This window comes from Lotus japonicus, chromosome 2 (genome assembly GCF_012489685.1).
Source record: "Lotus japonicus ecotype B-129 chromosome 2, LjGifu_v1.2".
NCBI classification, from domain to species: Eukaryota; Viridiplantae; Streptophyta; class Magnoliopsida; order Fabales; family Fabaceae; genus Lotus; species Lotus japonicus.
In genome coordinates this window covers 71,300,452-71,312,555 of record NC_080042.1, presented here as the reverse complement: position 1 = coordinate 71,312,555, position 12,104 = coordinate 71,300,452, and the positions used below count along the sequence as shown (strand labels likewise).

Below are 12,104 nucleotides of genomic sequence, written 5' to 3'. Positions count from 1 at the left end.
ATGAATGGAGATAACCACTACCAGCCTATTCTCTTCCATTGGATGATTCTGAAGCAAGCAGGGAATTATGTAATATATAATATTACCCTGTAAGACTATAACAACTAAATGATTGATAAACATTGAATTGAGTGATAAAATTAATTAGGAATTGATATATGAAACTGCTAACTTTTTGTAATCACAACTATACCTTCATCTTTAAATCTTATAACTCTTACAAAGAAAAAAATTATTCAAGTGTCCAATCACAACCAAGATTTGCAAATGACACCACTGAAAGCAGAATTTTCACACCCTTCTCACTCACTGGATTATGACACTCATCATCAATTTGAATGCTTTCAAATAGCATCAAAAAGCTCATAAAAAACACTTTTCTAAAAACCCAATTTGAATTAACTTATGGGAAAATTATCTCAGATGAAAAACACTGCTAGAGTTATAAACAACAACAACAACAACAAAAAATATGCAATTCCAAAGATAAAGTAGTAACAACTACCACAAACATAAAATCTCAATAATTTAATATTTTGGTATGGAAGCTGCATTTTTGAATCTACATCCACCTACATCCAAGCCACTACCGGATTGTGGCACCAAGACCTCCAACCTAGTTCTCACAACCACACACTCTGTTTTAGGAAACAAAGCATCTAAAGAGAGTCGGTTTTCCTCAAAACCATCACAACCAGCCTTCAAACACATACCCAACTCCAGTTCAGGGAACAAATCAGTATCCGCAAGCCTTTGAAACTCCTCGTAGCACCTCCACGATCCTGAAAACATGCACTCTTTAGCCTAGGAAAGAGAACGACCACGCTGCTCTTTGAACCTACCCACAACGACATCGCGCCACGAACGAGAGGAAACCAGAGCCTCATCTCCTCTGCCATCTCTTTTATGTGAACCCGTAGTAGCCCTTCTCTAAAGAGGAGGAAAACCCGTAAAATGGGGTGGCGACCCACTCTTCAGAGGAAACTTCGCCTCCTTCACCGATAAGAAGGCTCCGCCGACCATGGTCCCATTGAGGAGAGCCACCCCTGCCTCGGCATGAGACCTGGAAAGAAAATGGACGAACCCGAAACAAAATTGTCTACCCACCTTGCGAAAACGCTGCACAAAGACCTTCCCCACTCTTCCAATTTGGACGAAAAGCTCCTTGATTTGAGAATAGCCCACCAAATCTATAATACCATCAATGAACAGGGTAGGACTCTCCGAAAACGACGAACCCCACGATACGAAGCAGCCTCTTCCCCTTGCGACGAAAAACGACCTACCTTCGAACCACAACACTTGGTAGCAGACGACGCAGATAAGTAATGGCCTCCCTCTATGACCTTGAACGGAGGCCCATTCTCCCGTCTCAGAACTGGAACACCGCCTGTGTTTCCTGGTCGCTGGTCGTTGTTGGTCGTCGGTCCTCCGTCACCGTCCTTCGAAGTGGCTTCAAGGTCTGCATCGTCACTAGGGAGCACAGCCCTGACAGAAAGGGTTTCTGGGGAAGAGCAAGACATAAATCCAGTTAGACGAATTGATTTCTGAAACAAGTTTATGGGTTGGAATTTGGTTGAAGAAGGAAAGGGAATCGAAGAAGAGGATGTTGAATAACGCTTAAATCTTATAATTCTTACAAAGAAAAAATCATTCAAGTGTACGTATAATCACAACCAAGATTTGCAAGCTCATATTAAGAACTTTCCTATAAACCCAATTTGAATTAACTTGTGGGGAAATTATCTCAAATGAAAAACACTGCCAGAGTTATAAACAACAACAACAAAAAAATCTACAATTCCAAAACTAAAGTAGTAACAACTACCACAAACATAAAAATCTCAATAATTTAATATTTTGGCATGGAAGCTGCATTTTGTATCCGATTAAAATTTAGGTTCGATGAATGTAGATAACGACTACCAGCCTATTCTCAATCTGAAGCAGGGGATTATGTAGTATTTAATATTCCTATGTAACAAATAAATGATTGATAAACATTGAGTGACACAATTAACTAAGAATTCATATTCGAAACTAGTAATTTTGTGTAATCACAACTATACCTTCATCTTTAAATCTTATAATTCTTACAAAGAAAAAAATCACTCAAATGTAAGTATAATCACAACCAAGATTTGCAAATGACACCATAAAGGGAAGTAACTGAAAGCATAGTTCTCACACTCTTCTCACTCTCTGAATTATGACACTCATCATCAATTTGAATGCTTTCAAATAGCATCAAACTTACAAGGACCAGAAAACTCAACCATTACCTCATAACAAAAAGTTCATATTAAGCACGTTCCTATAAACCCAATTTGAATTAACTTGTGGGAAAATTATCTGAAATGAAAACACTGCCAGAGTTATAAACAACAATAACAACAACAATAACAAAAAATCTGCAATTCCAAAAATAAAGTAGTAACAACTACCACAAACATAAATATCTCAAGCTGCATTTTGTATCAGGTCAAAACTCAGAAAATAAGAAAATAAAATGAAACAAAACAAAACAAGTTTGATTGGGATAAAACGAAGATGGTATGAAATTAGCAATAAACAAAGATTGGGGTTCATTTACTTACCCTGTCCTGTTTCATTTGCAAAAGGTCTTTGAAGATTTCAAGGCGTGGCTTTGGCTCTGTTACATGTTTGAAGTAATAAGTTAAACCGTTGAGCAATCTTGACTGATGAATATAAGGACAGTAAGCTTGATGACCATGGCATGAACTTGTTCACGCATTTCAATATTTTCTCTCCTGATTTAGAAGATGTATTTCCTAGCATATTCTTGCTTCATGCGTAAAATTTTCTTCTGCTGATTTATTTTGGAGAACTCTGTGACCTTCATCAAGAAACCATCCCGAGCTATTATAAGCTACCATGTTCTACCCTTTACTAGAAGCTACCATGTTCTATCCTATACCCGAGTATGGTGAAAGTTAAGAATCACTCAAAGATTACGTCCCTAAGGATCCTTATGAGTTTGAACAATTAATTTTAACAACTATGATTGACACCCATTAGGTAGAATGTTTTATGGTAAATTGCGTATATGAAATTTTACAATTTTTTATTATTTTCTATGAAATTATAATGTTTATATTGAATAAGTAAATTATTATCTTGATGCATTTATCAATTAATTAATTTTACAAAATATACTTTTGCAAACTGCATACTAATTAAATGTTCATTATACAATTAACGAGTGGTTGATTCAAGTAGTACATGCTTGATTCTTCTTAAGCAAGGTCTCAGATTCGAGTCTTGTGGATGGAAGGAAATCCCGTTGCGTGAAAGAAATCTCGCTGCGTGAGTTAGCCCAACCATGATTTAGATATTCTCGATTGAAAAAAATCTCAATTGAATGCTTTCAAATCATCAAACTTACGAGTACCAGAAAACTCAACCATTACCCCATAACAAAAAGTTCATATTAAGCATTTTTCCTATAAACCCAATTTGAATTAACTTGTGGGAAAATTATCTCATATGAAACACTACCAGAGTTATAAACAACAACAACAACATCAAAAAATATGCAATTCCAAAAATAAAGTAGTATCAACTACCACAAACATAAATATCTCAAGCTGCATTTTGTATGAGATCAAAACTCAAAAAGTAAGAAAATAAAATGAAACAAAACAAAACAAGTTTGATTGGGATAAAACAGAGATGATATGAAATTAGCAATAAACAAAGATTGGGGTTCATTTACTTATCCCGTCATGTTTCATCTGCAAAAGGTCTTTGAGGATTTCCATACGTGGATTTGGCTCTGTTGCATGTTTGAGGTAATAAGCTAAATCGTTGAGCAATCTTGACTGATGAAGATAAGGACAGTCCAGATCAGTAAGCTTGATGACCATGGCATGAACTTGTTTACGCATTTCAATATTTTCTCTCATAATTTGGAAGATGTATTTCCTAGCATATTCTTGCTTCATGCGTAAAATTTTCCTCTGTTGTTTTATTTTGGAGAACTCTGTGACCTTCATCAAGAAATCACCCCGAGCTATTAAAAGCTATCATGTTTTACCCTCTACTAGAAGCTACCATGTTCTACCCTTTACCCGAGTGTGGTGAAAGTTAAGAATCTCTCAAAGAGTACGTCCCTAAGGATTCTTATGGGTTTGAACAATTAATTTTAACCACTATGATTAACATCCATTAGGTAGAACGTTTATGGTAAATTGCGCATATGAAATTTTACAATTTTTTTATTACTGTCTACGAAACTATAATGTTTATATTGAATAAGATAAATTTTTATCTTGATTCATTTATCAACTAATTAATTTTACAAAATATACTTTTGCAAAATGCATACTAATTAAATGCTCATTATAAAATTAACGAGTGGTTGATTCAAGTGGTACATGCTTGATTCTTCTTAAGCAAAGTCTCATATTCGAGTCTTGTGGATGGAAGGAAATCCTGATGCGTGAAAGAAATCTCGTTGCGTGAGTTAGCCCCACCATGATGTAGATATTCTCGACTCAAACAGTATTACCTCCTAAGGAGGATACCTATAAGTAGGGGTGCACATGGGTTGGGTTGGATGGATTTTTGTCAAAATAAAATCCGAACTGATCAAAATTGTTTGGGTTGGGTTGGGTTGGATTTCACGAATTTCTTCTTCGGACCCGATCCGAACCAACCCGACGAACCCGATCCGAACCAACCCGACGAAGTTCGGGTTGAGTTGGATGGATTGATTGGGTCACTATATTAAAATAATAATATATCTAAAATATTAAAAAATCTTGCAAATATTATTATAAATTCAGAAAAAGTTATAAAAAACACTAAATATGTTATAATACTAAATAACATGAAAATGACAAAAAAAGTTATACCAAATAGCATGAAATAATATCACATAAATGACATATAACAAAATATCATGAAAACATAAAACTTAATTACCAAATGACATGAAACAATCTAACATAAATAGTACCTAAAAAGTGAAAAGCAACACTAAATGTCATGTCATGACACTTAGAACTTAGATGTCTCCAACATGCCAAATAATATATATAGACAAATACTCTAAGTTCAAATATGATAAATAACTACAAATACTTAAGTCTCAAAGTTTCAAAAAGTCATCACTCCAACACTAGCACTCCAAGTATGAGTAAAATTATAAAAAAAAATTATTATTATATGTATGGATTCTGGGTTGGGTTGGATGGATTTGAACTGAATCCGAAATCCGATCCGAACTTGGTTGGGTTGTAGTAAAATCCATCCGATTAACCCGATTACCCGATCTAACCCGCATTTTTTCTATTGGATAGGATTAGGTTGGACTGGTTCATTGGATCTACCCGGCCATGTTCACCCCTACCTATAAGCACCAAATACTACTCTAAAAGCCAAAATAGTATTGACCCGCGAGTTGGCCAACTAAAGCTTGTTAATAAATATAAAAATACATTTAAAAATTCAATAAACATAAAAATACATTTAAAAATTCAATAAACATAAAAAATACATTTAAAAATTCAATTTTTAAAGTTGGTTCGACGAGTTTGTGGGTTGGTACATTCGCAATTTGGAATATCTAACTCACCTCGCCTAGCAGTTTAAGAGGGTTGCAGCTCGGGAGATCAAACTCATGTTGCCACTCCTAGTGAATGTTTGACACCCCAAATCAAACTCCACATTGTTAGAGAAATTAAGAGAAGAAAGAGAAATCCAAGATCTGAAATGTGAAAGGAAAAATGAGAGAGATGAAAATGAGAAGTTTATGAAAATGAGATAAAAAGAAAATGATGTGTGAATTAGTGTTTATGTTTTATTCACACTCTAAATCAAACTACATCTCATAATAAATAGACATAAAAGATGTTGATATGATGATTATGTTTAACATTTCAGCTAACTTATAAATTATTTGACTAGCTTAAAAGCTCTATAAAAGTGTTTGGTGAATGAGCTTATTTTAGTAGCTTAAAGCTTTAAGCTAGAAGCTATCTCAGGTAGCTTAAAGTTTAAAGCTTATAGTTTTTTTTTTTGGTATATAAGCTTATAGTTTATTAAGTATATTCTATTTTTATCCTTATTATTTTATTAAAATTTCACCTTTAGCCTTATATGGTTTTTACTAAACCTATTTAATATTTACTTATCAATTATCACACTTGTCTCGTATGCACACCGTTCCCGCACACAAATAATTACTACTTTGGAATAAAACAAATAAATTTATATTACAATTAAATTATGAATTATTTATTTTATTCTATTTAATTTGATAAAAATATAGAAAATTAAATAAGTAAAAATTAATATTACATTTTTAAGATGATAAATAACTTGAATGAAATTAAAATATTTATAATAACTTTAATATTAATATCATATTAATGTGAAAATAAAGTAATGTTAAATATAAAAAGAATTATATAAGTATGTCCTTTTATGTTATTTTACAATTTCAGATTGTTCAACAGCTAATTTTACCAAACATTTTTGTTCCAATTACGTAGCTTTTCAGCTTTCAACTATCAACTTTCAGTTAGCTTATCAGCTTTTAGCTAGATTTTTCGCTATCAGCTAACTTTTCAGCTTTCAGCTAGCTTATCAGCTAACTTATCAGCTAGGCGTGTCAAACATAGTCGATATGTGAAAAATAAATAGAAATAGAAAGAAAAATGAAATTGAGATGGAAAAGAAAGTGATATATTAATGAATAATAATATGTAAATAAATCAAAATCCCTAAGATTAATAAGGAAAAAAAAAGAGTGTATCCTTTACGTGGGCCCAATGTTATGTTATCTTATCTGCAGCATCAAGATGAATGGATGAAGATGTTCTTCTCATTTTGCTGCAGGTTTCTCTTTTACTACATAACACAATCTTCTCAAAACCTTATCTATGTAATCTAAGCTCAACTTCCATTTCCACTGTCTCTTTCTCTGTCTCACATGAGCTTTCTTCTCTGATTTCAATGGCAGCCATCACCCCCTGTCACTACTTCAATACCCACTCTACACGTCTAACCTACCCTCTTCCTCATACCAATGCTAGACTTCGTGGTTTCACTGCTCGTTGCTCTTACCAACCACCCCAACATTCTCAGTTTCAGAACAAACATGTAAGTCTCTTCAAAATTTGTTTTTTCTTAAAGATGCTGTTTGTTTCATATGAATGAATATTATACTATCTGGGGTTTAGATATGATACCCCATTAGCATTCTTTTAGTTTAATCTGCTTCAAAATGAAAATTTTGGGATAGAAAGAAAAATTGCATTTTAATTTAAACTTGTTATAAGCAAAGTAATAGTTTAGCACTATTACTAATGACTTATGCCCTGCTTAGTTTATGATTAGTTGTTATAAGCAAACTAATAGTATAGCACTCCTAACTAATAACTTGTGAATGCTGAATAGTTAGGAATCATATGCATTGCTAATACTAAATACTGTTCTGTTTTTCTTTTTCTTTTTTCTTTTTCGGGAAGGCCTAATACTTTTCTGTTGTTTTATATAGAAACATTTTATGAACTCTTAGAATGTAACTTGAGATTTTTTAAATGTATGATTCGAGTCCCATAAGTTATTGTGTTATGTTTTGGTACAGGAAGGGAGGTCATTTTCTTTAAAGCATTGTGCGGTATCAATAGCATTAGCAGTTGGATTAGTAACTGGAGTTCCTACATTGGGGTGGCCTACCGATGCCAATGCAGCTAGCCCGGTGTTATCTGATTTGTCTGTATTGATATCCGGACCCCCAATCAAGGACCCTGGGGCTCTGTTGAGATATGCTCTTCCTATTGACAATAAGGCAGTTAGAGAAGTGCAGAAACCACTTGAAGATATTACAGATAGTCTCAAGATTGCTGGAGTCAAGGCACTTGACTCTGTGGAAAGGGTAAGACATAAGATTCTTATTCTTTGTAGAGGTGTATTGCCCTTGGCTCCATGCGGATTGTGTATGAGCTTTTGTGTTTCTTTTTTTTTACCTTAAGGATAGAAACTGAGTTACTTTACATGGAATGTAGAATACAAGACAGGCTTCTCGAGCCCTCACGCAAGGGAAGACTCTAATTATATCAGGTTTAGCAGAATCTAAGAAAGAACATGGAGTTGAGCTGCTTAATAAGCTGGAAGCTGGTATGGATGAGCTTGAACTGATAATTCAGGATAGAAATCGAGATGCTGTTGGACCAAAACAAAAAGAGCTTCTTCAATATGTTGGAGGGTGAGTATCTTGATTACTAAGTATCTTACATGAACCATCTAAAGACCCCATCATTCTTAGATGTGCTAACCGAGAAAATAGGGTGGCTTTTTTCAAGAAGTAATAGGAAATAGGTTTGTGCATGTCATAAATCTTTTCACTGTATCTCGAGTACTATAAGTCAGTTATTTAGAATATGAGACTATTACTAGGAATAGCATTTTCATTAAGGAAAATTGTGTAGGTGCCTTATGATGATATAAAGCACTTTATGTTCCTTTTCTTACCATAGGAACTTCCAGAAAGAGGTCTGGTCTAGTGTTGGTTGCTTCAAGGATATAAGCAGGCTTTAAACCTGTTGGGAAAATCAATTAAACCACTCCCTTACATCAACTCTGTTAGGGAGCTGGGCCATTGGTACAGCAACTTGATCACCAATGAATAGAGCTGTCCGTGTTATATAAACTGTGCCTCAATTCTGAATATCTGACTTATTTTGCTGCAAGAGTATCAATTACACCATTAAAAACATTCATTTGTCTAAAATTTTACAAACCAAATGGCAAACGATTTAGCATGATTTCTCTAGATTGATTTAGTGGTTAAAAACCTTCTAAGTTTGATCTGCCTTGACTGCAGTTAATCCAATCCCAGTCCAGTTAGTGAACGGCTTTCCTTGGCCACTGATAACCCGGTTCATCAGTCTTAATTGCCTAGCTAGGTTTTGTGACTATGCTATTCATGCATATTTGATGAAAATCAAATCAACTTGAATCTTGATTGCTTTTGTCTGGATTGTGTGCAATCATAGTCCAATTAGAGGTCAAAATCTCCCTGGCCTTTGGATCACCGGTCTAAGAGACCGGGTTGGGCTGCGTTTTATAGCAATGCTAATGAGGGAAATAAACAGGATTTAAGATGTAAACAAAAAGAAGCGTACTCCTTTTAGCAATTAAAAAAAATAAGGAGGACTTTGAAAATTAATCTCCGTGAGAAAGATTTTCCTCATAGATAACCTTTCATTGACTGCAGCTGAGATGTTCCTGGGGCATTGCATTTCTGCAGTGTTGAAGAAGACATGGTTGATGGCTTCCCATATGAGGTGCCCGAGGAATACCAAAATATGCCTTTGTTGAAGGGGAGAGCAGAAGTGGATATGAAGGTCAAGGTTAAAGACAATCCAAACTTGGATGAATGTGTTTTCCACATAGTTCTTGATGGTTATAATGCCCCTGTAACTGCTGGAAATTTTGTTGACTTGGTAGAAAGGCACTTCTATGATGGCATGGAAATCCAAAGAGGTAAGAAATCTGATATTTATTGCCTTATTGGACATGGTTTGTAATTTTGTTTGATTATTGAAAGGTGTACTGTTTTTATGGGTATCCAAAATGGTATCTTTGTCTTTTTTCCCTCCCTAGTTAGTCTTTCACCTAGATAGTTTTGACCTTTTTGTATTGTTTATGCAGCGGATGGGTTTGTTGTCCAAACTGGCGATCCTGAAGGTCCTGCTGAGGGTTTTATCGATCCAAGCACAGAGAAAACGAGGACAATACCATTAGAAATTATGGCCGATGGAGAAAAGGCACCTTTTTATGGAGCAACTCTGGAGGTAATCTTCAATTATTTGTCACTTGGGGGTATGTTATGTATCATTATTCGTATTGATAGTGTTAGCAAGCTGACCCAAGAGTGAGCTTAGTGTGTGTGGGTCTAAGAATTACAAGAAAGATGTACGTTTGAATTTAAAATTCAAATTTGTGTGAAGTTTATGCATGCTTAAAGTTCAATGTTGAAGTAAACAGATAAAACCAATCAAACGAGGGGTTCATATATATAAACATCATGCAGAACTAGAATGTATTCAAATAAGCAAACTTTATTAGGAAAGAAGAAAAAGTACAGAAAGAAGATAGTGCTAAGATATTATTCTTAATAATTGCTACATAGCAAAGCTAAGTTACAGTGTTAAAAATCAATACCAAGGGGCTTTTCAACCTACCTGCTTTTCTGTAAGAGATTACCTAAAAAAAATGGGCTGAGCCCCAAAGTCAGACCCGTAAACAGTTATATCCTATAACAAATTTAATGACTGGGTCAGTGAGTGGGTCTTGAGAATAGGAGAATTTAATTGAAAAAATATACTATAAATAGTTGCCCTAGAGCATCTCCTTTAGTCCTCTCAAAGCCCTACATAATTATTCAGTGAAAACTGTCTCAAGCCAAGCTGACACGCCTATGTGTCACAACAAATTCCAAACCTATTCTGAATGGGATTGGCAGGCGTACAGTGGAAGAATAAGTCGGCATCTATTTTGAAGCTTTTATCATGCATAATGCATATATCATTGGAGAAACCAGATGTCTTGAATGGGCATTTCTGTGAAAATTGTATTTCCTTGGTGTTAGACTATGAATACCATAGCAACTTATAACCCCAAATGCAATAGGAAAAAAAAACACAGTGACTTGCTTAATGAGAGGTCCTTTACCTTGCTTCATTTATAGGCTAGCAGAGAACCTCATGGTGAAAGAAAAGGAAAGAAAGTAGCTATATATGGTTTATCTAATTGCTGTTGATAAGGAAAGGGTTTTATTCTAGAACTGATATGGGAAAATCAAGTAAAATAAGCTTGTCTAGGTCCGCATTGATTTTTAAGGCGATATCTTTTGCATAATTATGATTTGCTTAAAGTGAATACGTGATTTCAGCTTTTTACAATCTTTGTCACGTCTATTGAGGTGTCAATCACAAACTTCATTATATTATGAGAAGAATCAAGTTTCACTTTATACATATTTAACTGTATTTTATATATTCAAACCTATTCTTCATATGTTCTCAAAGTTGGATACTTTCTCATTTGTGCCAATACAGGAGCTTGGTTTATACAAGGCTCAAACAAAGCTTCCGTTTAATGCATTTGGAACAATGGCCATGGCAAGAGAGGTGAGAATCACTTCTTTGGACAGCCTTTCTCTAAGCATGATAATATTTTATCTTGTTTTCTTTTCTTTTCTTTTATTTATTTCTTGTGCTGTTGAATAGGAATTTGAGGACAACTCTGGCTCTAGCCAAGTATTTTGGCTATTGAAAGAAAGTGAGCTAACTCCCAGTAATGCCAATATATTGGACGGTCGATATGCAGTCTTTGGATATGTAACAAAAAATGAGGATTACTTGGCAGACCTCAAGGTTGGTGATGTCATAGAATCCATTCAAGTGGTCTCTGGCTTGGATAATCTAGTTAATCCAAGCTACAAGATTGCTGGCTAGTGATCTCTCTGTGCTTTTGCTATTAAATACTGCACATGAGTGTTTTTTGGCACTTGCTTCAAGAGGCTGTTACATTGCAAAGTTCACTTCCCCAAGCTTGTTTCCATTGTTCTCAGAAGCCAGTATTTATTTTACTTCCAGAACCTAGCATTCAGTTAAACTGCTTGAGATTATATTCTATTTAAAGACTGAATTGACAACGGCTTGTAACTTTAATTCCATCGATACAATTGTGATTGTTTAGTGAGGAAATTGCAGGTATAGCAGTTTCTGACATTCATGTACTGGAGCTATTTCATATGAGAAGAGAAAATGCATTTTATTTTATTGTCTACTTAGAACACAAACTCAAACCGGGAAAAGGAAACAATACTTTTGAGCATCATATCAAAAGCCCTGATAACAGTTATCTTCACCGTAAGAAATGTTACACAAATCTACATAGAATAATGTTTTGTTTACTCAACATAGTAATGAAGTCAACTATGTATGCTGTTGAAGCACTGCTTAGTGTGATGCATAGCTGAATCAAAAGTAGCGGCCAAATTGTTTCTGTTCATGTTGCTAATGTCTTATTAGTTGGAATTTCTTCTGAAGCTGTAATTGAAAAGG

General features: G+C 34.6%; 1 protein-coding gene across 1 annotated transcript; it reads left to right on the top strand.

Moving 5' to 3' along the window:
* Positions 1-6,850: 6,850 nt before the first annotated feature.
* LOC130739235 (peptidyl-prolyl cis-trans isomerase CYP38, chloroplastic) lies at positions 6,851-11,827 on the top strand. The gene is made up of 7 exons (XM_057591489.1): positions 6,851-7,128; positions 7,616-7,906; positions 8,037-8,236; positions 9,281-9,516; positions 9,685-9,827; positions 11,094-11,165; positions 11,265-11,827. The coding sequence occupies exons 1-7, from the start codon at positions 6,982-6,984 to the stop codon at positions 11,490-11,492; spliced, it is 1,317 nt and encodes a 438-aa protein (XP_057447472.1). The 5' UTR covers positions 6,851-6,981; the 3' UTR covers positions 11,493-11,827.
* The last annotated feature ends 277 nt before the right edge of the window (positions 11,828-12,104 follow it).

Bases quoted from the DNA above. Each gene is read 5' to 3' on its own strand.
- LOC130739235 (XM_057591489.1), top strand. From the start codon at position 6,982: ATGGCAGCCATCACCCCCTGTCACTACTTCAATACCCACTCTACACGT. The intron at 8,237-9,280 runs GTGAGTATCTTG...GCATTTCTGCAG, and splicing joins CTTCTTCAATATGTTGGAGG to TGTTGAAGAAGACATGGTTG. The intron at 9,828-11,093 runs GTAATCTTCAAT...GTGCCAATACAG, and splicing joins TTTATGGAGCAACTCTGGAG to GAGCTTGGTTTATACAAGGC.